Below are 26795 nucleotides of genomic sequence, written 5' to 3'. Positions count from 1 at the left end.
GGGTTTCACTGTAGCCCAGGTTACCTGGAATTTAAAGCTCACAGTGATCCTATGTCTGCCTCTCAAGTACTGGGATTAAAGGTGTGTGCCAGGTTTTGCAAATACATACATACATACATACATATGTTGTTTTTTTCCCCCATGAGTTACTAAGGCTCCTCTGTGTTTCTATCTCAGGGCTTCTATCTATGGCTGCCACGAACGGTTTGAACTATGATGACCATTTTAGGCCAGAGAAACTGAAAGAATGGCCAGAGCCGGATTCTGTTTCTTTAATGGAGGTAACATAGCATGGCTTTCTTGAGACATTTGTTGTCTTGTAGGACACATAAATCAAGTCCCCTGAGCTTAGGCCTCAATAACCATTGTATTTCCAGAAATGGAATAGTACCTGGCTTAAACTTAGGTGTGGGAAGGGGGATGGGAAAGGCCCCGGGTCAAATTTGACCAAGAGTGTAGAAGACATTGCTGGTTGTCAGCCTGGGACATGGTACCAGCTGCTTGGCAAGTGGCAGAGACAGCAGCCTGCAGGAGCCAGTCCCCAGGCAGTCCTTCACACTTCAGGGTCTGGCAATGATTTGTTTACAAAGCTTCACAGTTTTGTGGGATCCTATGATTTGTCTCCTTAAAGCTCTTGGTAACTTATTTTGGTCTCTTTGCCATGGTGACAGTAAGAGTAATGAGATATTTAATTTTTTTCTCTTTTTTGTGAATAGACAGTAGTGGATTTCAAAACTGCTACAAATCATTAACATCTTATTTTCTGGCAAAATAGTAAAGAAGGAGCCATCAAAGTTAACCTTTTTTTTTAAAATTTATTTTTACTTATTTGCAAGGAGAGAAGAGAGAGAAAGAGAGAATGCATATGAATGGGTGTGCCTATGGCCTCCTGCTGCAAAAAAAAAAAAAAAAAAAAAAACAACAACTCCAGATGCATGCACTACTTTGCACATCTGGCTTTACTTGGGTACTGGGGAATCAAACCCAGGCCATCAGTTATTGCAAGTAAGTGTCTTTAAATGTCAAGCCATCTCTCCAGCCCCTCAATCTTTTTTTTTTTTTTTCGAGATACGCTTTCATTCTAGCTCAGGCTGACCTGGCACTCACTATGTAGTCTTAGGGTGCTCTCAAACTCACAGTGATCCTCCTATTTCTGCCTCCCAAGTGCTGGGATTAAAGGTGTGCTTTACCACACCTAGCTCTTTTTTTTTAAGTTACAAAAGAGGTTGAAAATCTGACACATGGTCAAGCTGTGTATGTATTTGCTTATTTGCTTGTAATTTTACTAAGATGGCTAAAAATATGAATTCCCCAAGAATACTACAAATATGTAGATTTCTACTTCTCTAAATTGTGATTAATTCTATATTTGTAATGTAGTATCAGGGGCTAGAGAGATGGCTCAACAGTTAAGATGCTTGCCTACAAAGCCTAATGATGTGGCTTCAATTCCCCAGTACCCATGTAAAGCCAGAGGCACAAAGTGGTACATGCACCTGGAGTTTGTTTGCAGTAGCTGAAGGCCCTGGTGTGCCCATTCTTTCTCACTCTCTCTTTGCTTGCAAATAAATAAATAAAACAAAACAGAACAAAAAACCAGGTGTAGTGTCATATGCTTTTATTCCCAGTACTGGAGAGGCAGAGGTAGGAGGATTACTGTGAGTTTGAGGCCACCCTGAGACTATGTAGTGAATTCCAGGTCAACCTGGGCTACAACAAGACCCTACCACCAAAGACCAAAAAAAAGGGGGGGTGGGAGGAGGTGGTAGAGATGGCTTAGCAGTTCAGTTGCTTGCATGCAAAGCCTAGGGACCCAAACTCAATTCCCTAGTACCCACGTAAGCCAGATGCGCAGGGAGACACATGTGTCTGGAGTTCGTTTGCAGTGGCTAGGGGCTCTGACATAGCCGTTCTCTCTTTCTATTTGCCTCTTTTTCTTTCTCTAATAAATGAATACAATATTAATATATCCATATAGAAAGAAATAATATATCAGGAAAACATGTTTGTTTTATGTACTTTTCAGTTTTTATCTTAAATTTGTAGGTTTTGGTTGTCTTTAAGAATATATTTTTTTATTTATTTGAGAGAGAAAAGAGAGGGAACATTGGTATGCCATTGTCTCTTGCTGGTGCAAATGAACTCCAGATGCATGTGCCACTTTGAGAGTTATTTTTTTTTAATTTTTAATTTTAGAGAGAGCAAATTGACATACTAGGGCCTCAACCACTGCAGTAGAACTCCAGATGTTTCCACCACCTAGTGGGCATGTGCGACCTGTGCTTGCCTCACCTCAGTGGGTCTAGCTTAGGTGGGATCTGGAGTCAAGCAAGCAAGTGCCTCAACTGCTAAGCCATCTCTCCAGCTCATGTGCCACTTTGTACATCTGCTTTACGTGGGTCCTGAGGAATTGACTCTGGGCTGGCAGGTCTTTGCTAGTAGGTGCTTTTGACCCATTCCTACAATCCAGGGCAGTCATGTAAAACACACACACACACACACACACACACACACACACACACAGGGGGAGACAGAGAGAGAGAGAGAGAGAGAGAGAGAGAGAGTGTGTGTGTGTGTGTGCAGGGTCTTGCTGTAGCCACAGCTGACCTGGAATTCACTATGTAGTCTCAGGCTGGCCACAAACTCTCAGCGATCCTTTTACCTCTGTCTCCCAATGTGCCACCATGCCCAGCTTACTTTTTTCTTTAAAAATATTTTATTTATTTATTTGAGAGAGGGAGAGAGAGTGTGTGTGTGTGTGGGTGGGGAGAGAATGGGCATGCCAGGGCCTCCAGTCACTGCAAATGAACTCTAGATGCATGTACCACCTTGTGCATCTGGCTTATGTGGGTCCTGGGGAATCAAACCTGGGTCGTTTGGCTTTGCTGGCAAGTGCCTTAACCACTAAGCCATCTCTTTAGCCTGAGGTTGACTTTGAGCAAATACTTGTTGAAACTGGTAATGAATTCATAGAGAACAGTTTTGGAAAATTTCCATAAAAAGTATACTACGGAGTATATTTATATTAATTCTACTGGTATATTGCCCTGGGATTGTCATCTGGTTGTTTCTTTAGGCTTTGGTGTTAATATTCAATTCTGTCATTTAGGTATTGGCTAGAGAAGACATTGATGAGGCTGTGCATGCGATATTATTTAGAGAAAACTATGTTGTGAAGGTAAGAGCTGCACACTGTGTGCTCCAAGAGTGCTCTGGAGGAGTAGAAGTGACAGAGCAGCATGACCAAGAGTCTGTGCTATCATATGTGTTAGCTTTGCATTACTGTGACACACCTGCGTCTAGCAGCTTAAAGAGAGCCAAGGCTTGCTTGGCCTCACAGTTTCAGGGGTTTCAGCCCATAATCACTTGGCCCCATCACTTTAGGCCTATGGTGAAGTAGAATATCATGGCAGGAAATGTGTCATGGTGTAGAGCTGCTCGCCTCACAGGGAGCAAGGAGAAAGAGAAAGGAAGGGGCCAGATCTCAATATCCCCTCTGGGGGCATGCTCCAACTACCCAACTTCCTTCTGCTTGTCCCCCCCTCAAAAGTTCCACCTTCTGCTCATCCCATCAGCTGCAGACTCAAACCTTCAACAAAACAGCTTTTGAATGACCCACAAGGTCCAAGCGATACTGCCATGTAAGACAGACTCATTTTATAGCCCAAATGAGACTTCTCTGGCTTCCTCCTTGCAGGTCTGTACTTGACTTTGTGCCCCCTCCTTGCCTCATTGCAGGATCACTAAAAGGTTCCAGACTTTGCTCGAATCTGTCGGAAAGGAATCAAGAGGTTGTTTAAACTGTTCTCCCTTTTTGTCTTGTAACAAGTAGAAATTCTTTTTCTTTTGTTTTTTGGAGGTAGGGTCTTATTCTATCCCAGGTTGACCTGGAATTCACTATGTAGTCTCAGGGTGGTCTTGAACTGAAGGCAATCCTCCTACCTCAGCCTCCTGAATGCTGGAATTAAAGGTATGCACTACTCTGCCCTGCTAGAAATCATTATATTTTATTTATTTTATTTTTGAGAGAGAGAGAATAGGCACACCAGACCTTCAGCCTGCTGCTAACGAACTCCAGACACATGTGCCTCCTTATGGCGAGTGTCTTCATCACTCTGCATCTGGCTACGTGGGACCTGGAGATTTGAACATGAGGTCTTAGGCTTTGCAGGCTAGCGCCTTAACCACTAAGCCATCTCTCCAGCCCTAGAAATTCTTTTCTACTAAAATTTACCTCCTCCTTCTATGTTCTACACTGCAATGGGGTATATAAAGTCACCAGAAATGAATGAATATTTAAAGATAAAGATTGATCAGCAATTGATAAGTAATGTGGAATTAATGTGCTTTAGGGGAGTTAATTTTTGTAAGAAGGGGCACACTATGTTTTAGAACTATTTATAATGTCTTCGTACTCCATGCTCTCAGGGTCTCTTTTTGAGGTTTATTTCACACTCCAGTTATTTTGCACTAAAATCTCACAGCCTGAATGTGGATGAATGAGAGCTTAGGAGTGGGAACAAGTGCTCATCCCTGACAATTCAAATGATGATAAATGAAGATTTTCTTATTAATTTGTTTTCTCCACCTTGTTAGAGATTGGATGTATATTTTCAGCATCTGGCTGTTTTTAAGGAGAGAAGAAAAGAGATGTTACATAAAAAATGGGTCGAAAATGTTGCAGAGCCTCTTCAGCAGAGAATTATTGAAAAAGTAATGTCATATAAAGGAGCTGAAAAAATAAGACAAGAGAAATATGAATATTATCTAAAGCCCACAAATAAACTGGTACTTTTAAAATAAAGAATAATTTTTTCCTATTCTCTTCTGCTGTCCCTAATGTTTTTTCCATCCCATCATTCTCATCTTTGTTCAGTGGTGCTCACTGCTCCAGGTATTAGGTCTGCATTCAAGGAGAAAGAAGGGATAGGAATGGTGCCAGGGGCTCTTTTTGTATCCTGATCCTTTGAGCAGGAAGCAAAAAGAGGTTCTAGGACTCCCTAGGTCACACAGCAAGTAGGGTGGTTTTCTAATCTACGGTAGGAGGTGGACAAGGGAGAAGGGACCAGGTGGCAATGGGATCCGCCAATCATTAGGTTACAGGGATGAGCAGCTCTCTCTAATGTGGCTTTACAAAATAACATTTGGTGTCATGCTTTGAACTTTCAGGTCTGGAACCTCTTTAGGAATTTTAGACCAATATAATTGCAGTGCCAAGTTTAAATCAGTTGGGTTTTATGTATGAACTATAGCATCCTGGCTTTTTGTTTTTTGCTCTTTCCTCAGGTGTTAACTAGAGATATAAAACAATTTAGGTGGAATGGTAGAATATTTAAGTATGTTTTCTTTTCCTCTTTCTTTCTTTCTTTTTAGTGTGAGAGATAGAGATAGAGATAGAGATAGAGATAGAGAGAGAGAGAGAGAGAGAGAGAGAGAGCACACCATGGCCTCTAGCCACTACAAACAAACTCTAGATGCATGTGCCACTTTGTGCATCTGGTTTTATATGGGTTCTATGGAATTGAACCTGGTTGTTAGGCTTTGCAGGCAAGTTCCTTAACTACTGAGCCATCTCTTCAGCCCTGTACCCTACTTTTTAACACAGTCTTATGTTTCCCAGTCCTTCTGTTTCCTGCTGTTCTCACAGTCCTTACACCAGTGGGCAGTGCCCTGGAAGACCTTCTCCTCCCAGGCTTGGTTAGGAACACAGCCATGTTCTCCTGTCTACAGAGTTGCCTCTTCCATTGACCAGGTTGTCACTGCATGTGACTTGCCTAGTCTAGACTGAGAAACATATAAGGATAGGACCTGGCCTGAGTGTGGCACAGAGTGGTTGAACAAATATTATTGACTGATGTAATGGTGCAATGGAACTCCAAACAGAAGTGTGTCTGTCCTGTGTGAGTGGGCATCCCTCCCTCCCTCCTCTATTCACTGTTTAAACTCCCTAAAACATCCCCATTAGAGGAGGTGTTTTTGCCCTTCCCCTGCACTTTGGATTGGCACTGTTCTTAAGTCTTGATGGGCAGATTTAGTACATCTTACTACAAACTGTACTGGGGGCCTCAAAGAGTCTCCTTTATTTTTAGGTTTCAGCAGCTCCATTGTATGATTCTGTGTTTCGAAGACCAGCGGTGACTGAAGAGAAAAGGACCAGTCATCATTATAGAACAGGTGCTCTGGGATGTGGGCTGCATTTTTAGAGTACTGATTTCCCACCAAGAGCACCGGACTTGTTTTTGAGTCTGATTTCCAGAGAGAAGAAAAGGAATTTGATTTCAATTTTTATTTTCCTATAGGAAAACAATATTATACAAAAAGAGAACTTAAAGAAACAGAGAAGGCCAGACTATATGCTAAATCACCTGAGTTCAAGTCCACTTTACACGGCCTGAGTCCAAAAGAGTGGCACAAACCCTCTGCTAGGCTTATGAGTGGAGGCGTGTGCAGGTACAGAGCAACCCCAAACTAAGTGTCTGTTTCACTGTTTATTTCCTGAATGGAGATATTTAAGGAACACCTCTTTTTCTGTGATTATAGTCTCATGATTATCACTATCTCCTTTGTGGTTTTTTTAAAAAAATATATTTATTTGAGAGAAAGAGGCAGATAGAACAAGTACACCAGGGCCTCTAGCTACTGAAAATGAACTCCAGACACATGTGCATCTGACTTAATGTGGATCCTCGTGAATTGAACTTGGTTCCTTAGGCTTTATAGGCAAGTGTCTTAACCGCTGAGCCATCTCTCCAGCCCAATACCTTTGTATTATGTGATGTATGCAGAGAACAGCATGAAAAAGACAGCTTAGCAAATCCCCAAGTTAGACCTGTGAAATCACTATCCGGGTCAGGAAGTGGGGCACAATTTCCCCATAGATGTTTTCCTCCCTGTCCCAGGCTGGCTTCATGGTATTTTCCTTCATCAACTACTTTTGCATTTATATTTATTATTATTATTATTATTAGGTCTTTGAGGTAGGGTCTTTCCCCACATTATAGTCATCACTTGTTCTTATTTATTTATTTATTTTGAGGTAGGTTCTTGCTCTAGCCCAGGCTGACCTGGAATTCATTATGTAGTTTCAGGCTAGTTTCAAACTCACAGCAATCTTCCTACTTCTGCTACCTCCTGAATACTGGGACTAAAGGCATGCACCACGATGCCTGGCTGTTGTTATCATTTTAAATATTTATTTGAGAGTGAGGGATAGGAGAGAGTATAGGCATGTCAAGCAAGGTCTCTTGCAGCAGCAAAGGAACTCCAGACACATGCACCACTTTGTACATTTGGTTTTATGTGGATACTGGGAAATTGACCTGGGCTGTCAGGCTTTGCAAACAAGTACCTTAAACTGCTAAGCCATCTTCCCAACCCTCTGTAGTCCCCTCTCCCCCCACCCACCACAAGGTAGGGATCTGGAACTCACAGCTATTCTCCTACCTCTGCTGGGACTAAAGGTATATACCCCCAAGCCCAGCCCTCTGTGATTTTAATTGAGAAGTCAATTATCTGTTTCACTGTTGCTCCTTTGAAAGCAGTTTTGTTGTTCTCATTGTCTTAGATTGTCCGTAATTTTATAGGGTGTTTCTAGATGTACACACACACACACACACACACACACACACACACACACACATGAGGGAGAGGATAAATAATGGGTATGCCAGGGTCTCCAGTAACTGCAAAGGAACTCAGATGTATGTGCCACTTTGTGTATCTGGCTTTACGTGAGTACTGGAGAAACGAACTTGGGTCATTAGGCTTTGTAGGCAAGCACCTTAACCGCTGAGTGATCTCTCCAGCCCTAGATAGTTCTCTTCTTTTCACTTTTTACTTGAAATCCATGGCCATTTTTGGTTTTGTTTCTGTTTTTTTCCAGGTCGGGTCTCACTGTAGCCCAGGCTGACCTGGAACTCACTCTGTAGTTCCAGGCTGTCCTTGAATTCATAGCAATCCTCCTGCCTCTGCCTCCTGAGTGCTGGGATTAAAGGTGTGTGCCAACATGCTTCACTCCATGGGTCTTCCTTTTTTTTAAAAAAAAAAAAACTTGTAGATCATTTCTTTAATTAGTTCTAGAAAGTTCTCAGTTTCATTGTTTCCTCTGTCATATTTTAGTTACTCCTGTTAAGTATATTTTAGAACTTCTTTTTAAGATATGAGCTCATATAGCTCAGGCTGGCCCTGAATTTGTTATGTAGCCAAGGATAACCTTGAACATCATGGACCAATAAGCTGACAGAAAGAGAAAGGAAGACACTACAACATAGTCCCTTTCAAGAACATGTCCCCCAGTGTTACGGAGGGAGGGATGTTAGGGTTCAGGAAGGTCTTTGACCTTTCCTTTGGGGTCCAGTCACCCTAACTGCCTTACTGCCAGGCTCCCCCAGCAGGCAGTGCTGAGGAAGGACCAAGCCCGCTGGTACCTCCCAAGGGGTTGAGGAGGAGGATGAGTGTTGATAGCCAGGAACACACCACCAAGCCGGGAGTCTTGTCAAAACAGGAACTCACTTCATTGTAACAGTCAGGTGCTTATAGTGTTGAGAACGAGGGTGGGGATTTTAAGATGGGGTGAGGTGTAAGGGCCAATAGCATACCGTGACTTTTGAGATAATTGGTTCTAAGTGCGCAAGAGAGAACTCCAACTTTCTATGTGGAAGTGGCAGGCCTGAGGCCATTAGGCATCCTGCTGAGTCAGAGCTGGCCAAAAAAACCCCAAAAACTTTAGCTTGGCTCAGGAAGGTCCACTAGGCCTCATGTCTGGGCCTCTCAAGGCCCAACATCTCCCTCTTTTGTTTTTGTAAGAGCATTAGTCACCATGGCCCCTGTCTTAGGTTGTTCCCCCTCTGGGGATCTTACCCATCACTGGGTACCATGTGTTTAGCTCTTTGAAAACCCACTCCATGGCCTGTCTTAGGTTGTCTCAATCAGTCTGAGATCTTACCCATCATTGGTCACATGGAGGGCAGAGGCGGTAGCATGAGTCATCTGAGGAACTTAATTCCTGAGTTGCCAGCCTGTGGTAATGTATCTCAACCTGATGGAGTTTTATTGCCTCTAGCTGCTGGTGAATGAATTGGGTAATTTTGTTAATTACACAAGGCGCAATAAGGAAAAGAAGAAGAAGAGGCCCAAGTAGAGGGAGGAGGTAGGGTAAGAAGCCATGCAGGCCCATCCACAGCGGGTTGTCCTGGAGGTCCTGCCGTCTCTTCTCCAGATCCTCTTGAAGTTTTTTGATCTTGTCTTGAACAATTCCCAATCTATTGGCATAGAAACAGCATTTTTTTTTTCCTGTAAAAATAAGCAAATGCCTCCCTTTTCAGCAGTTAATAGGTCTAGTCCTCTCCTGTTTTGTAGGACTACCTCAGTCATGGAATCCAGCTGTTGTTGGAGATGAAGGATAGTGCTGCACACGGCTTTTATGTCACTGATCAGCTGGAGAGAGAGTTTTTTGTAGAGATGGGCTGTGGTACCCATCTTGGCTGTCCTGGTGGCTGTGCCTGTGGTTATTCCCAACCCAACAAGTAAAGGTATCATTTGTACAGCTCTCTTAGGTCTCCCTCTAATATAATCAAAAGAGGGTATAGGGAGGGCTTCATCTCCAGGAATGATATCCACATCTGGGATCAAGGTGGCTGGGGCACAAAGGCCCGTCCAATTGACAGGCAGAAAGTTATAGGCCATCCAGCCCCCACAAACAAAGACCATCTCAGGAGTTGGGCAATGCTGGGCATTGGATTGAGTTGTATTTGGGTTACAAAAGGAATGGTCAATATGGCCCACATCCACACTAGAATTATCAGGGCCAGGTAGGGCCCAAATACAAGTTTTAGAAGTGGACATTAGAAGGACAGGAATAGGGAATGTAGCTGAGCAATCTTTTTGAGTAGTGGAGTTATAATTAGTAACACTGCTAGTGGCTGGGGTGGTCCTGCTCGGAGACAGAGCCAGCAGTCTTTTGCAAGAGAAGGGTTTGTTTGATTAATTAAGGCAAAAACTGATTGTAAAAGGGTCCCCATAAGGGGGTCGAGTTTTAGGTCTCCTTGGTCCTCAGGGAGGGCTATAGGGTGATAGGTAAGCTCTGGGTACTGGGTCAAGATGATTTGTTCGATTTTTTAATTGACCTGTTGTTCTCTAACTTTATCTTGAACTCTCCCTCCATCTGAATATCCGATGGGGGTGGGGGGTTGAAAGTTCCAGCAGATTGTCTGGCCTGTCCCACCGAAACAGGGTGCAGAGGCGTATCCCATGTCACTCTTCTCCCACCCTCTAGCACCTCCAGAGAGTGCTCTAGTCCTAACACCAGTCCATTTGGGTTTCCCATTGCGGGTGCATTGCTGTGTAGCAGTATAGCAAGCAGAATGCATTGTCTCATAAAAAGTGGTGCAAGGGCAGGGCCCTGGCTTGCCCTCCACTTGAGGTATAATTTTGGGTTTTTCTATGTATACCCACGTATTAGTACGGGAGTGATATTGGTTCCCAAAAAAATCAATGAAGTTATATGCTATTTTGTTACCACAGTCAATCCTTTGGATTTGTTTTCCATTAAAAGGAAGTGTTTTATGTTTCCTCCCTGACATTCACAGGTTTTCCCATCTGTTTGGCCAAGATAGCTCTGGTGTCATGTGGGTTTCCAAACCCTTTGTCACTGGGTGGAGTGAGCGTCGCCAGCATCAGGCAGTGAGGAAGTGAGGGTTGGGTTGAGGTAGGAAAAGCCTGGGAGGGGGGTCTCCATTCCAACCTAGAGAAGGAGCTTATCCACTTATAAGGGCCATAAATAATGGCAGTCTATGGTGCCCAGGAACCCCTCAAGTGCCATAGCGATTCTTATATTATTTCTTTGGAGCCAAGTGAAATCAGTTATCTTATATGGGGTAATGATGGAATGAGGCTCAATACCAAAGAGTCTAGTGGCAGTTTCCCATCCTTTAATGATACAATAAGCTTCTTGGTTACTTAAAGAATATATCCTAGGGCCCCCACTGATCGAGAGGTGAATCCACTGAATAGGCTTGCCCTTTAGAGCCAGCAGGGCAGTTATCAGGGTCTCCCCAGGGAAAAGGTAGAGGGAAAGAGGGAGATCAGGGTCAAATCATTTGAGATTGGAGTTACCTATGGCCTCCTGGACTCTATGGAGGATTTGTCTCTGTCCAGACGTTAGGGTTACTTGGGAGAAAGATCAAGGCCCCTTAGGAGGTCGAACAAGGGGGATAATTCCTCAGTAGTTATAGGCATCCAGGGCTTCATCCAGTTAATTTCTCCCAAGAGTTTCTGGAGTTGAGGCAAGGTGTAAGAATCCTGAATATAAAGTTGTGGTTTAACAGGTGAAACACTATCTAGGGTAAGGGTTGAGCCCAAGATCTTTTTTTTTTTTTTTTTTAAGCAGTTACTTATTTAATGAGTTTTTATTTCACAGCTATAAATTATAATCACTAGTACATCTATAATTGTTTATAGTGTGTTCAATTAAAGAATAAGCAAATACAGCTAAGTTAATTTAAAAGAAATCACAGTACTTCGTCGTGTAATTTGCAAAAGAGGGGAAGTCTTGGGCCCAGTCCTTGGAAATAAATATTGAGTAACCATAAAAATATTCAGCCATTTTTCAGTTATTCATGAAGTCATTTTGTGCATGGTCCCACTCAGAGAATCAGAGTTCCTCTTTGAAATATCCCAACTTTGCCAATGACATCTCTTTTCTCAACTGCATAACTTCCCAAAACATCTGATCAACATCCTGCTGTTTCACAAGCCCCTGCTGAATGTATCGAATGTATGTAAAAAAGTTACATACTGAAGTGATCCTATATCTGCAAAAAGGAGAAATATAATAATAGTTGCTTGAGTCCCCTAGTTTAATTCTGTGTTTACAGGACTTGCTCTGGCCAGTAAGAGCACATTTTTTTGGTCCTCCACATTCGACTGCTGAAGCTTTCACAAATCGAATAGGTTGTAATCCCACTGGTTCAATGCTTAGGGTATTGTTTTCCACAGCCTCCAGAACAGCTGAAGCCAACTCACTTTTTGAGAATGTTAAGCATGGAAAGATATCTTCCTGATAGATTTTGTCTAAGAAAGGGCACGTTCTGTCCATTGTGGGCTCATCCTTCCAAGATCTGAACTCATTATACAGAGATAAATCAGCCTCTTTGCAGTCTTTTACAATGGGCTGTATTACACTGAGGTCCTGATGACTTCCAGTCATAGCACTGCTAGTACTTTTATTTCGTGTATGCCCCCTTTTAGAAGGTGTCTTTCCACCTGGCAGAGGTTCTTGTGTAGGTGATGTTGGAGAACTGGACAATACAAGTGTCTTCAATGCAGCTACTTCAGCTTGAAGTACGTCAATTTTCCCCTGTGCTTCTCTTAGTTGTTTCTCTGCTGTCACCTGCTTCACATTGGCTTCTCTCACCATCTTATGAGCCTCCTCAAATAGACTAGCCATGAGTTCTTCCAATTCCTGTCCAAGTTGATCACGCACTTTTGAAAGTCTCTCACATTCTTCATCTTTTAACTTCAGTTCCCTCTGAGCTTTTGCAAGTTCTTCTTTTAATCTTTCGTAGCCCTTTTCTCTAACTTCCAGAACAGATGGACTTTGTAAATGGGACAGACTATCTGTACTCAATCCAAAAATATCATCACTGCCAGCACAAGCCTCTGGGACAGTGGCACCCTGCAAAAATTCCCTCTCAGCATTACAGTTGTCCTTCCTTGTAGTTGCTTTTGTTAGCCCAGTTGCAGCTCCAGAGGTAACACAAGATGCTGAGTCTGTAACATGAATGCTGATACTAGATATTTCTGTACAGTTCAAATGTCTAGGGGATGAATACACGGGTTGTGTAGGAAGATCAGAAACATCTAACGCATTAGCTTGAATAGGAGCAGAGCACAAAGATGAAGGATGTGGCCAGTAGATGACGCTTGGTGAGGTAGTCTGCTCTTGGGATCCTGAGTCACAGACACCAAGAAGGTCTGGAGAAGTAGGCGAAGCAAGGTTTACTTCATGGAAGCCTTCCAAGGGCTCATTAGCCATAGCAACGGCTTCATCATAAGATAGCCTGAGCTATTCTGCCTCTTTTCTCCTGACCAAGCCCCACCGCAGCTGCTGCCGGTGCTCAGGGGTGCCCGCCGAGCCGCCGGGAGCGGGTCCGAGACACGGAGGGCAGCAGGCCGACGCCGCTCCACTCCGCCGCGGCGGGCGCACTGCGCTGGGAGCCGCCGAGGTGGAGAGGGGAGAGGGAGCGGACTGAGCCCAAGATCTTAAAGGGAGGCACAGTTTGAACTTTCTCAGGAGCTACTTTAAAGCTTTGAGTATGAAGGATAGTTAGACATTGGTGGGTAAGGTCCTGGAGTGTGGAGGAATCTAGGCACCCAAGAATATCATCCATGTAAATATAAAACAGAGTATTGGGGAGATTGATAAGAGAAGAGAAAATGGATGACAGGCAATATTGACAAATGGGTGGGCTATTAGCCATTCCCTGAGGGAAGACAGTCCACTCAAATATCCTATCTGGGCCACAAAAGTTAACAGTGGGTACAGAGAATGCAAATTTCTCCATGTCCTGTGGATGGAGGGGGATAGAGAAGAAGCAATCTTTAATGTCAATGATAGTAAGATGGTATGTATTGGGAATAGCTGGAATCCATGGGAGTCCCCTCTGGGGGGTTCCAAAGGGGATCATGCATTCATTGATCCTCCTTAAATCATGTAAAAATCTCCAGAACCCATTAAGCTTTTTTATGACAAAGACAGGAGAGTTCCAGGGACTAGGGGAGGGACGGATATGTCAAGCCTCCAACTGTTGATCAATAAGTATATGGAGTAACTTAGTTGGTGTAACTTAGAAGAAGGGAGAGGCCACTGCTCAACCCATATAGGATCCCCCCCCCCCCCCGTCTCCACTGGATTTTAAATGGGAGGTGGGGTCTAGGCAGTGGCCCTTAGAATTGGGGGTGTTCATTGAAGTACTTTTGTCTGAGTTGTTCAAAATAAGGGCCATCTCTATAATTGGGATGACATTCCCTCCCTTCCTGAAACTGTTGTTGATATTCTTTTTCATCTAACAAATCATTATAAAAGGCCTTATAGTCAGTGATGATGAAGGCCTTGGCATCTCCAAGGATGTCTTGCCCTAGTAAGTTAGCAGTGAGCCCAGTCACCACAAGAGGGCAGACTTCTCCCCTGCCCCCACCCGGGTCAGCCCAAGGGAGCCATGTGGCAGTCTCCCAGGTGGTGGAACTCCTGCCAACTCCCAGTAGGGGAGGACCGGGCACAAGCTGCCAGGAGGGAGCCACTTCCTCCTTTCTCAGGACCATTCGGTCAGCTCCAGTGTCGATGAGAAGTTTGAATCTTTTATTGCCAATATTTAAAAGAAGTTTTGGTCTAAGGCTGGGGACCAGAGGGAAGGTCCAGTGGGCTTTGACGGTCTCTTTCCCCTTATTTAACAGGGCTGGGGGGAGCCCTGGGAGGAGTTTAAAGGCTTTCTTTGTATGTCAAACTTCGACTGACACTCCCTAGCCCAATGAAACCCCTTCTTGCATTTAGGGCAGCGGGTGCAAGGGGCGTTGGTTGTCCCCACAGAGGGCAGAGGAGGCTTCGTCTTGTTGGGGCAGTCTTTTTTAAAATGGCCCTCAAAAATAAAATACAATAAAATGGCCCTTGCCCCCACACCTGAAACATGTTAGGTTTTTAGGATTTAACTGTAATGCATAGATCATAGTAGCCAAATCTCTTTGTCTATTTTCCTGAAGGGTGGCAGCCATGGCTCTAGCCTGATGGGAGATAGTGCCAACGTCCTTGGTGGCTACAATTCATCTACTCATGGAGGTGTCCTTGAGACCTGCACAGGCGAGGCAATAATCCGCTGTCATCCCTTCCTAAACTAACATTCTAGTAAACTGATCCCGTAATGCCCCTGGGGGAAATTTTCTTTGAAGACTTTTTTCCACCCTATCTATAGATGTAGCCAAGTCCTCAGATGGTTTCTGAGTAATACCCATAAGGGGGGGGGGGTTCAGAGGGTCCCTCATCAAGCTTTTTCCATGCCACCAAGCCCAGTGCCCTGACCTGGTCCCTATATGGATCAGGTATAGCTGCCTGCTGAGTGCCTGTAGCATATTGATCAGAGGAACTGGAGAGCATCCCAAAAGCACAGGGGCTGTTGACTTTGGTTTCACTCTGCCTGTATATGGCACTCATCTTGAAAAAAGGCACACCACTTAATATATAGAGGACCTGACAAGACAGCCTTAACTAGATTTTTCCAATCTTGGGTCATACAAGGTTGATGCGCAAGTCCTTGTAACAGGGTCTCAGCCCAAGGAGAGTTGGGTCCATCCTCAGAGACCACCTTTTTAAGCTCCTTTAGGTCCTGAGCTTCCCATGGATACCAGGCAGCAGGGCAATTACCCCCAGGATTTAGATTGATGGGAAATAGAAAGTAGTTTTATTTTTTGGAGGCTTGGCAGCCGAATATGAAGAGGGAGGCATGGGGGTCCAGAAAGGATTAGTCGATGGAGAAGGTGGGGGAGGTCCCCCGGAAGGCCAAGGAACACTCCCAAAGGGATCGAGTGAGGGGTATAAGGATCCACCCTTTTCTGGGTTTTTAAAGCTGCATCTCCAGGAGGAGTAGCCGGATCAGGCTGTATACTATCTTTTTCTTTTTCCTCTGTCTTTTGTTTTTGTTTGGTTGGTCTTGGAGGGAAGCAACTCTTAAAGGATGAGATCATAGGGAGGACCCCTAAGGGGGTTATCTGACCCTTCTCCACATGTGCCCAACAAACAAGGGCCTCTACCCCATCCCAAGTGTCCCAATCAAAGAGATTTCCTTCCGGCAGCCATGGTGCTACCTTAAGAAGGCAATCCCAGGTCTGTCGGACCTGATTATCAGTCAAATCAAGCCCTCTACTCTTCAGGAGTGTCCTGAGAGATTCTAAGGCAGGATTGGATTTAGAGGTAGACTGTCCCATATTATAAAGTCAGGAGAGGAATGTCCATAAAATTAGGGCAATAGCAACCCACAGACACACGGGTACAACACAAAAGGACCCAAAAGATAGGTAAATGTGCTATAGAATTAAGTTCAGATTTAGATCTGTGATGGCCAGGCGAGTCTGTGTCCTTAGGGGATGGCTCGGTGATACCAAACACGGTGTGGATGGGAGCAGGTCTCCCCAGCAGATTTGCTTCGTCTTCCGGGACAGAGCCCTCGCTCAAATGAGGGGGCAATGTGCCTTGAGTCTCCTCCAGGTCTGCCCACACGGTGTGTCCACTAGGGACGTATGACATTCAGAAATACAGAAGCCGCAAATGCAGCTTGCTGGTGAACTGAAAGTGAAAGGAAAGAGAGAGGGAACGTAGAGATGTTGACAAGCAAGTACAGGTTATAGAAGCAAAGTTTAGCACATTAAATATGAAGACTGCCTCATAGCTTATGAGGGTAAGCTCACCCGCACTCCGATTGACCTCCTCAATGAGAATGCCTCATACAGGGAACCAGTCTGCCAGATTCCCATCACCCCACATTGGGCTCCAGACTGCCGGGCTCCCCCAGCAGGTAGTGCTGAGGAAGGACCAGGCCCACTGATTCCTCCCAAGGGGTTGAGGAGGAGGATGAGTGTCGATAGCCAGGAACACACCACCGAGCCAGGAGTCTTGTCAAAGCAGGAACTCACTTCATTGTAACAGTCAGGTGCTTATAGCGTTGAGAACGAGGGTGGGGATTTTAGGATGGGGTGAGGTGTAAGGGCCAATAGCATATCACGACCTTTGAGATGATTGGTTCTAAGTGCGCGAGAGAGAATTCCAACTTTCTACGTGGAAGTAGCAGGCCTGAGGCCATTAGGCATCCTGCTGAGTCAGAGCTGGCCAAAAAAAAAAAAAAAAAAAAAAATTTAGCTAGGCTCAGGAAGTTCCACTAGGCCTTGCGTCCGGGCCTCTCAAGGCCCAACACCTCACCAGGGCAGGATATGGTTGCAAGACTGCTGACCTCAGTTTGATCCTTAGCTTAGCATCTACCCACCCATGTAAGACAGTTGGAAAGTGGTGCATATGTCTGTGATCCCTAAGGTAATGTGAGGCACAGCCAGGAGAATCCAGAAGCTCATGGGCAAACTACAGTGGCATTTGCAGCTGCAAAAATAAACCTTATCTCAAAGAATGTGAAAAGAGAGGATGGATACCTCAAGGTTGTCCTCTGACCTCCACACACAATACACAGACACATATACATGCTATATATACACATACATAAATTAAAAAAAATTGAAAACAAGGTGGACATAGTGGCACACACTGTTAATCCCAGCACTCAGGAGGCAAACGTAGGAAGATTGTTGTGAGTTTGAGGCCAGCCTGGGACTACAGAGTGAGCACCAGGTGAGCCTGGGCTAGACCCTACCTCAAAAGAATAAAAAACAACAACAAAACAAAAAGAAAACAAACAAACAAAACCCATGTCCCCAGGCTTGGACAATGGCTCGGTTGGTAGAACTCTTGCCCCAAAACATAGTAGCATGAGTTTATAATCAGACATCGTTGAGGTAGAAATAGAGAGTGTTTGGAGCTCACTGGCTACTTAGACTAGCTAAATAGTGAGTCCCAGGTTGAGAGACCCTGCCTCAGTAAGGTGGAGAGTGAATGGGGAAGCTATCCACATTGACATCTGGTCTCCACACTCACAACACATGCACCCATGCAGCAACATGCATACTAACATGCAAACACACACATCATACATAACCTAAGGAACCTCCATGCTAGCCCTTGTCCTTTCAACGTGCCATAGCACTCCCAGTGCCATCATCTTGAGGACTTAGCTGTTCCTTATGGACCTTTAGGGGACATTATCCCCCTATAACCACCACTATGTTCAGCCTTTCCTTTTCATGAAGTATTAGGTTCATTTGTTAATTTTCTGAATGCTAAGATTCATTTGGTGCTGAGTTGAGATTGTCCCCCTTGTCTCACAGTCCTGAGAAGCTCGTCAGGGCAGCAAAGCAGCATCTGCCTGAGGAAGAGGTGACCACGGACCTGAGTCAGATTGTGTTTGAAAGGCAATTTCGTTCTTCAAAACTCAGCCAGGAGAAGAGGGAGGCTGAAAAGAAGGGTCTGGTGAGCAGAGAGCTGGGGAGCTCTGTGGGCACAATTTTGCAACACTCTCTAGGCAGTGGAGCCTGACAAAGCCCTCACTCACAGAGAGGCTACTGTAGGGAGAGGAGACAGTGGCCAAAGACAGGAATAAACAAGAGGAGGCTGAAGGGAGCATGCATCTCACTTGGAGGACAGGGTGCTTGGCACTGGTGTCCTCGAGTGCTGAGCAGGGAAGGGAAGCTTTGGATAAAGAGACTCAAAAATGCAGCATATGGGGGACTCTATCTCCTACTTTCAGGTGCAAGCCTGCTCTTACAGAGTGACAATAGGGAAGACCAGAGAGGGGTGGGCTGTACTTCTAAGATTTCTTCACCTTTCATTCCTTACCCTTTGCCCCTCTGCAAATTTTCTACCATTTACTTCTCATTACATTGAAAACTGACATAAAAATTTGTTCTTAGCCATGTGTGGTATGGCACAAGTGTCTGGCATTTCGTTTGCAGTGACAAGAGGCCCTGGTGTGCATGCATTTACACATACAAAGCATGTGCAAATAAAAATTTAAAAACATTAAAAAAACCTTGAAGTTAGCCTGGACACATACCCAGATCTATCTTAAAACACTATAGCAGCAAAAATTTATTCATAGTTCAGTCAAAACAGAAGATGTAGCTGACAGCTTCAAGTTTACTGAGATAAACTTCCAGACCAGGCACAGTTATGGAGGAAGGGATTTATTGAAGCTTACAGATCTAAGGGAAGTTCCATAATGGCAGAAGAAGCTGGCCTGCTTTCACAGGACCAGACACACAGAGAGAAGCACAAGCCTAAAGACACACAGCACAGCACACTTCAGGAACTCCAGGTAAGCACACTTAGCATATCTTTAGATTGAAATCTCAAACCCACCATCACACCTTAAGATCCGCCCAGTGACACCACCTCCATCCAGGTGGCTGCAGATGTAAACTACAAACTAATAAAACACTATTAAAAAAATAAAACACTAATAAAAATCTATTGGGGGCCATCTATTTAGACTACCACAGCAAAGATTTAAAAAGCTTATTAATTTAGGGCTGGTGAGATGGCTTAGCAGTTAAGGTGCTTAAATTCAATTCCCCAATACCCATGTACAACCAGATGTACAAAGTGTTGCATGTATTTGGAGTCTACTTGCAGTGGCTGGAAGCCTTAGCATATCCATTCTGTCTATCTCTTCTATCTTTCTCTTCTTGAAAATAAATAAATAAAAATATCTAAAACTGTGTTTAATTATTTGCAAGAGGAGAAAGTGAGAATGGGTACACAAGGGCCTCTAAATGTTGCAAACAAATTCCAGATGCATGCCTGGCTTTCTGTGGGTACTGGGGAATCAATCCCAGGTCATTGGGCTTTGTAGACAAGTGCCTTAACTACTGACCCATATCTCTCCAGCCCAGAAGGGGCTTCTAAAAAATATTTTATTTATTATTTATTTGATTTTCTTTTTTTTTTTTTCTTTTTTTTTTTTTAGATAAGGTCTCACTCTAGCCCAGGCTGACCTGGAATTCACTCTGTACTTTGAGGCTGGCTTTGAACTCATAGTGATCCTCCTACCTCTGCTTCTCGAGTGCTGGGATAAAGGCATGAACCACCAAGCCCAGCTATTTATTATCTATCTATCTATCTATCTATCTATCTATCTATCTATCTATCTATCTATCTATATGTATCTATGAGAGAGAGAGAAGTAGCAAACGAATTCCAGATATATGTGCCACCTTGTGCATCTGGCTTTATGTGGGTACTGGGGAATTTAACCAGGGTCTTTAGACTTTGCAGGCAAGTACCTAAGTGCTGAACCATCTTTCCAGCCCCTGGCAGGGGCTTTTTGAAATGCAATTTAGATTTTACAACCAGGGTTAACAATTGGGTGGGCCCAGCTGGTAGCTCCTGTTTTCTTTCCTCTCTTCTCTTCCCACTTCTGAACCTGGAGGCTTAGACTCTCTGAAGGAAGCTTTGGGTTTATTGTTTGAGTGTAGGAGGCACAGGTGTTTCTTCTTGATCAAAGTTATACCCCTTACCTCCAGCACACACTGAGGGTCGGGGTCCTTTCTGCTTTCCAGTTTGAAATCCTGGTCAGATATTTTATGATTCAACTCCTACTTAGTCCCCTTTTTTTCCTAAGTCTCTCTGGAAATGACTTCTCCCTAACTGATAGCTGTGGTGGTTTAAATGTATGTCCCCCATAGACTCAGGTATTTTATTAAAACTTGTAACTTGAATCTCCAGCCACCTGGCTGGAGGAGGGATCACTGGGGGTGGACCCGATTTCTAGCCCTAAAGTAAGCAGAGACATGTGAGCTGAGGGTTCTGCTTGCTGCAGGTTTGTTTGCTGTCTGGCTGGTTGTTTCTCTCTGGATGTGTGGAAGCAGCTTCTCCCACCACTTATGGAACTTTCTCCTAGATCTGTAAGCTTGAAATAAACCCTTCCTCCTACAAACTGTCTGGCTTGGATGTTCATCCCAGCAACTTGAAACTGTCTATAATAGCTTGCCATGTAACTTTCCTCAGCAGTTTATTTCTTACTGGACTTTAAAATTCAAAGTATACAACATGATTTGATATAAATCTTCATTGTGAAATGATGCCATTATCAAGCAAATAACACATTTCTCTTTAGTCACTATTATGTGTGATAATAATTAAGATCTCTCTTAGCAAATTATCTCTTTCCCCTTCCTTCCTTTTTTTATTATTTATTTTGAGAGAGATAGCAAGCAACAAAGAGGGGGAGGGGGGAAGAGAGAGAGAGAGAGACTGGGCACACCAGGGCCTTCAGCTGCCATGAGTGAACTCCAGTCATGTGTGCCCCCTTGTGTGCATGTGTGACATTGTGCGCTTGCATCACTGTGTGTATGGCCACGTGGGACCAAGAGATTTGAACATGTTCTTTGGTTTTGCAGGTAAGCACCTTAAGTGCTAAGCCATCTCTCTAGCCCCCTCCCTTTTTTTTTTTGACACAGTCTCATGTAGCCCAGGTTGGCCTCAAACTCACTAGATAGCTGAGGATGACCTTAAATTCCTGATCCTCCTGCCTGTCCCTCCTGAGTATTGGGCTTGGACTGGAGAGATGGCTCAGAGGTTAGGGAGTTTGCCTGAGTGCTGGGATTACAGCTGTGAGCCACTATGCCTAGTTTTTCTTAGCAACTTTCAAGTACAGTTGTCCCTTGGAATTCTTGGGGAATTGGTTCCAGGACCCCCTCCCTCATACAAAACTATGTAATGCTTATGTCTTTATATAAAAATATGTTCCCTATACAATCTTCCTGTGTTCTTCAAATCATGCCTACAGTATTTACAACACTGAATACTGTATAAATGCTCTGTAAGTAGTTTAGGAATGATGACAAGAAAAGGTTCTGTACATGTTCAGTACAGATACAATTTTTCTTTTTCTTTTATTTTTTTTGGATTTTTGAGGTAGGGTTTCTAGCTCAGGCTGACCTGGAATTCACTATATAGTCTCAGGGTGGCCTTGAACTCACAGCGATCCTCCTACCTCTGCCTCCCGAGTGCTGGAATTAAAGGTGTGTGCCACCACATCCGGCTAATTTTTCCCAATTTTTATTTTTAAAAATGTTTATGATAAGATACAGAAAGAAAAAGAGAGCAAGAGCATGGTCACGCCAGGGAAACTGTACCCTGGGACAGTAAGCTTTGCAAGCAGTTACCTTTAACTGCTGTGTCATCCTCTAGCATTCCCCAAATACATGTATTTCATTTCTTTAGTTGAGAGAGGAGAGAGAGAGAGAGAAAGTGAGAGAGAAAGGGGGGGGGGAGAAAGTATGGGAACATCAGGGCCTCCTCCTACTACAAATAACCTCCAGATGCATGTGCCAGTTTGTGCATCTGTTTTTACATGGTACTGGGGAATCAAACACAGGGCATCTGTCTTTGCAAGCAAGTGCCTTTAGCCACTGTACCATCTCCCCAGTTCCATCAAATACTTTTGATCTGTAGTTGATGAACCAAATCCACAGATGAGGGCTGAATGCATACATATTATTAAGTATAGTTACCATATATTGAGCTATATGAGTTCCTAATATATTTTGGATACTAACTCCTTACTGGATATATAGCTGGCAAATATTTTCTCACACTTTGTAGTTCATTTAAAAAAATTTTTTTGTTCATTTTTATTTATTTATTTGAGAGTGACAGAGAGAGAAAGAGGCACATAGAGAGACACAGAGAGAGAATGGGCGCGCCAGGGCTTCCAGCCACTGCAAACGAACTCCAGATGCATGCGCCCCTTTGTGCATCTGGCTAACGTGGGTCCTGGAGAATCGAGCCTCGAACTGGGGTCCTTAGACTTCACAGGCAAGCGCTTAACCGCTAAGCCATCTCTCCAGCCCTGTAGTTCATTTTTTTTTTTTTCCACCTGAATTTCATTATGTAGTCTCAGGGTGGCCTTGAATTCATGGTGATCCTCCTACCTCTGCCTCAGGAGTGCTGGGATTACAGGTGTGCGTCACCAGCCTGGCCTGTAGTTCATTTTTTTAAATTAAATATTTTTGTTCATCTATTTATTTATTTGAGAGTGACAGACACAGAAAGAAAGGCAGAGAGAGAATGGGCACACCAGGACCTCCAGCCACTGTAAACAAACTCCAGGCACATGTGCCCCCTTGTTCATCTAGCTAACATGGGTCCTTAGGCTTCAAAGGCAAGCGCTCAACCGCTAAGCTATCTCTCTAGCCCAAGGTTTTTTTGTAGTTCATCTTTTTAAGAGTCCTTTTTAAAAAAAAAACATATTTATTTTTTGAATTTTATGTTTAATTTGCAAGCAAAGAGAGAGGGGGGGAGGAGAAGAAGAGAAGAGAAGAGAAGAGAAGAGAAGAGAAGAGAAGAGAAGAGAAGAGAAAAGAGAAGAGTAGAGGAGAGGAGACAGAGAATGGGAGCTCCAGGACCTCTATCCACTACAAACGAACTTTAGATGCATGCACAATGCATCTGGCTTCACATGGGTACTGGGTAAACAAACCCAGGTCATTAGGCTTTTCAGGCAAACCCCTTAACTGCTGATCCATCTCTCCAGCTTTCTTTCTTCTTCCTTCTTCTCTTTCCTTTGCTGTACAGAAGCTTAAACACAATAGGAGTTTAATTTTTGTTCACATACTGGAAGTGGGCAGGTCAGCAGGCTGATCCCTTTCAAGGCCCTCCCTGATGGACTTTTGTGATGTTCAGCACCTGGCTTCCACGGAACTTGTTCCTGCCAACAGGAAAACCAAAATTACCTGGGCAGTTTTGCCTTGCTGTATGTGGGCCAGGGGTGGCATTGGTTTCTTCCTCTGGCTGCCCCTGACTGTAGGGTGCAAGGAAGGCGGTCCCTGGTGGGTCTGAATACAGTGAAGGGAGAGCACTTTGGGGACAGCATACCATAAAAAGTAGATGGAGACCAAGATACGGAAAGGCTCACACGGGAAGTACAGAAATCAGACAGAGCAAAGTAAGATGAGGCATTCTGGCTGGGAGCTATCTGAAAGAACATCCCAGCTGGGGTAGTGGCTGGGTGTGGGGCAAACTGTGTGTGTGTGATCCTCTTCACTCCCATGAGCCTCCTCACCTGACACCACATGTAGCCCCTCTCTTTTGTCAATAGGTTACAGGGACCCGACTGCAGAGACCTCGTTCCTGGACAGCAGGGGAGTCCCGACATACACGGGGGCCACCACCTGTGGAAAGAAGAGTGATGACAGCAGAGGTTCTGGGGAAGCACCTGGCCTCCCTGCAGGGAGCAGCCAGGCAGGGTGACCTCTGACCTGCATTGACTTCAGATTGTAGCACACAAGGCAGTCAGCACACTGGGAATGTGGTTTTCTCCCTCTAAGAGAAGATTTGCAAGAAGTATCCAAATAATGGCAGTTACTAGTTTTTAAATTCTGGCTGTGAACCAGGAAACTTGTAAGGTTTGCTATTCATTTAAACATCTTCACAGCATGATAATGTTATCTCCTAATACTTGATGCTCTTGGGGGCCAGTCTCTATCTCAAAAGTCTCAGTGTTCTGTTTTAAAATATTTATTTATTTAAGAGAGAGAGAGAGAGAGAGAGAGAGAGAGAGAGAGGGAGGGAGGGAGGGAGGGAGATGGGCACACCAGAGTCTCTAGCAAACAAACTCCAGACACATGTGCCACCTTGTGCATTTGGCTTATGTGGGTCCTGGGGAATTGAACCAAGGTCTTTTGGCTTTGCAGGCAAACACTTTAGCTGCTAAGCCATCTCTCCAGCCCAGGTCCCAGTGTTCTATTCAATGTTTAGTCCCACTCTTGTTCCTGGGGCACACATTCTCCTCATACACAGTCAAACTTGGCAGTGACAGTCAAATTGCTAAGAATAAGGGCCCCATTTAGGAAGGAAGAGTAATCTCTGTTGCCCATGGCATGCTGCCCCTATGAGCACTGGAGGGGCTGTTAGGGATCCTCACCAAGGGGAAACTTCCCAGTTGTCTGAGGCATATCTGCTTCCCAATGAATGAATAGAATATTAGGGTAAACTTTCCTTCCTTATAACCTCAGGAAAACTGGGCTCAAATTTAGTGGGAGAGAAATTGCTTTCTCTAGGGGCAGATCTGGGTGGCTAGGTCAAAGAGAAATACTGGAGTTACTGGGTAACATGAACTGTCATCTACAGTTATCAAAATCACCTGGCTGAGATCCTGTAGGCTCCTCTACCAGAAATCTGGTAAAGCACCCAGCTTGTTTAGAGATGGAAATATGGCACTATCCACACTCATCTGTGTGAGCATTAGTCCCAGGGCTGTTCTACAGCTACGATCGCAGGTGACTTACTCTGACATCAGCTACCCCCTTTCCTCCAGAATCAACAAAACATGCTTCCCCAAACCCAAGAGACAGGTTTGCTCAGCAAGGATGCTCCAGACTCTCCAAACTTTTCTGTGAACAAGCAAAATGTCCAGTTGTTTTAGTTTTGTATTGCAAGTAATGTCTCTTATTTAATCTTTTCTGCTTACATTTTAACCAATCAGTTCCTAAGATTGGTATCTTGAATGAGTGACGGCTTTAAAAAATATATATATTTTAGCTGGACTTTTGAGATAGAGACTGGTCCCCAAGAGCATCATCACCTTTAATCCCAGCACCTGGGAAGCAGAGGTAGGATTGCCTCAAGTTCAAGGCCATCCTGAGACTATATAGTGAATTCCAGGTCAGTGTGGGCTAGAGTGAAACCCTCTCAACACCCCCCCCCCACCACCAATTTTCTTTAAGTTTTATTTAGAGAGAGAGAGAGAGAGAGAGGGAAAGAGAAAAGGAGGGAGGGAGGGAGAGAGAGAGGGGGGGGGGGAGAGAGAGAGAACAGGCATGCCAGGGCCTCTAGCCAATGTAAACGAACTCCAGACACATGTGCCACCTTGTACATCTGGCTTACGTAGGTCCTGAGGATGGAATCTGGATCTTATGGCTTTGCAGGCAAGTGCCTCAACCACTAAGTTATCTCTCTAAGCCTTTTTTTTTTTTTTTTTTGAGGTAAGGTCTCCCTCTAGCCCAGGCTGACCTAGAGTTCACTATGTAGCCTCAGATTGGCCTTGAACTCACAGTGATCCTCCTACATCTGCCTCCCAAGTGATGACTTTTTAAAATTTGATTTTTTAAAAAACTTTTTTCTTTTTAAAAAATTTATTTGCAAATGCAAAGAATAGAGAAAAAATGAAAGAGAATGGGTGCTCCAGGGCCTCCAGCTCTTGCAAACTTCAGATGCATGCACCACTGTGCATCTGGCTTTATGTGAGTCCTGGATAATTGAACTCAGGTGATTAGGTTTTGTAAGCAAATGCTTTAGCCTCACAGTCATCTCTCTAGCCCAAATTTGAATACTTTGAACTATGTTTTCTAGTCTTTCTTTGCTCAGTGATTACAAAAATAAACAAAATGGAGGGTTAGAGAGATTGATCAGTGGTTAAAGCACTTGCTTACAAAGTTTAAGGACCCAGGTCCAATTCCCCAGTACCCACATAAACCAGATGCACAAGGTAGCACATATGTCTGGAGTTTGTTTACAGTGGCTGGAGGTCCTGACATGCCCATTCTCTTTGTCTCTTTTCTCTCTTTGCTTGCAAATAAGTAAAAGTATTTTTAAAAATGAAGGGGATGGTGGAACCCTGAGCCCTTCCTGATTCTTCCAGCTGCTTTGAGAAACACTTATCGCCTTAGAAATCAGGTCTCTTAGCTGGAAGTGGTGATGCACATCTTTAATCTCCCAGCACTTGGGAGACAGAGGTAGGAGGACTGCAGTGAGTTCAAGGCCAGCCTGAGACTACATAGTGAATTCTAGGTCAGCCTGGACTAGAGCGAGACCCTATCTTGAAATAATCAAACAGCCAAAAAGAAAAAACAAAAAAAAAAAACAGGTCTCTGGCAGTCTAAGTGTTTCTAGCAATTCAGGGATTTAATGTACAAAAATCTTACTTTGATATTCAAACAAATTTCATATTTGACTGTGTTCAGCTTATATGGTTGGTTTAGGAATGAAGCTGGGTTGGCAGGCTTTGCAAGCAGGCTCCTTTAACAGCTGAGCCATCATCCCAGACCCAAATTTTGTATTTCAATGTTCAAAAGCCAGACAAGCTGCTCAGGCAGATATGGATGTTGCTGTTAGGGGACAAGGGCCATAAGGAAAGATGGGGATTGTGGAG

General features: G+C 44.1%; 2 protein-coding genes across 2 annotated transcripts; one reads left to right on the top strand and one right to left on the bottom strand.

Moving 5' to 3' along the window:
- The first annotated feature begins 188 nt into the window (after positions 1 to 188).
- Fam228a (family with sequence similarity 228 member A) lies at positions 189 to 23903 on the top strand. Its single transcript, XM_045149168.1, has 8 exons — positions 189 to 281; positions 3110 to 3178; positions 4597 to 4788; positions 9358 to 9469; positions 10587 to 10680; positions 13092 to 13223; positions 17974 to 18115; positions 23745 to 23903. The coding sequence occupies exons 1-8, from the start codon at positions 189 to 191 to the stop codon at positions 23901 to 23903; spliced, it is 993 nt and encodes a 330-aa protein (XP_045005103.1).
- LOC101612490 (rab-3A-interacting protein) lies at positions 11554 to 13079 on the bottom strand. The gene has a single exon (XM_004663751.2). The coding sequence runs from the start codon at positions 13031 to 13033 to the stop codon at positions 11651 to 11653; it is 1383 nt and encodes a 460-aa protein (XP_004663808.2). The 5' UTR covers positions 13034 to 13079; the 3' UTR covers positions 11554 to 11650.
- Positions 23904 to 26795: the final 2892 nt, after the last annotated feature.

The sequence above is a fragment of the Jaculus jaculus genome, chromosome 5 (genome assembly GCF_020740685.1).
Source record: "Jaculus jaculus isolate mJacJac1 chromosome 5, mJacJac1.mat.Y.cur, whole genome shotgun sequence".
Taxonomy (NCBI): Eukaryota; Metazoa; Chordata; class Mammalia; order Rodentia; family Dipodidae; genus Jaculus; species Jaculus jaculus.
This window is presented reverse-complemented; position numbering and strand designations above follow the sequence as displayed.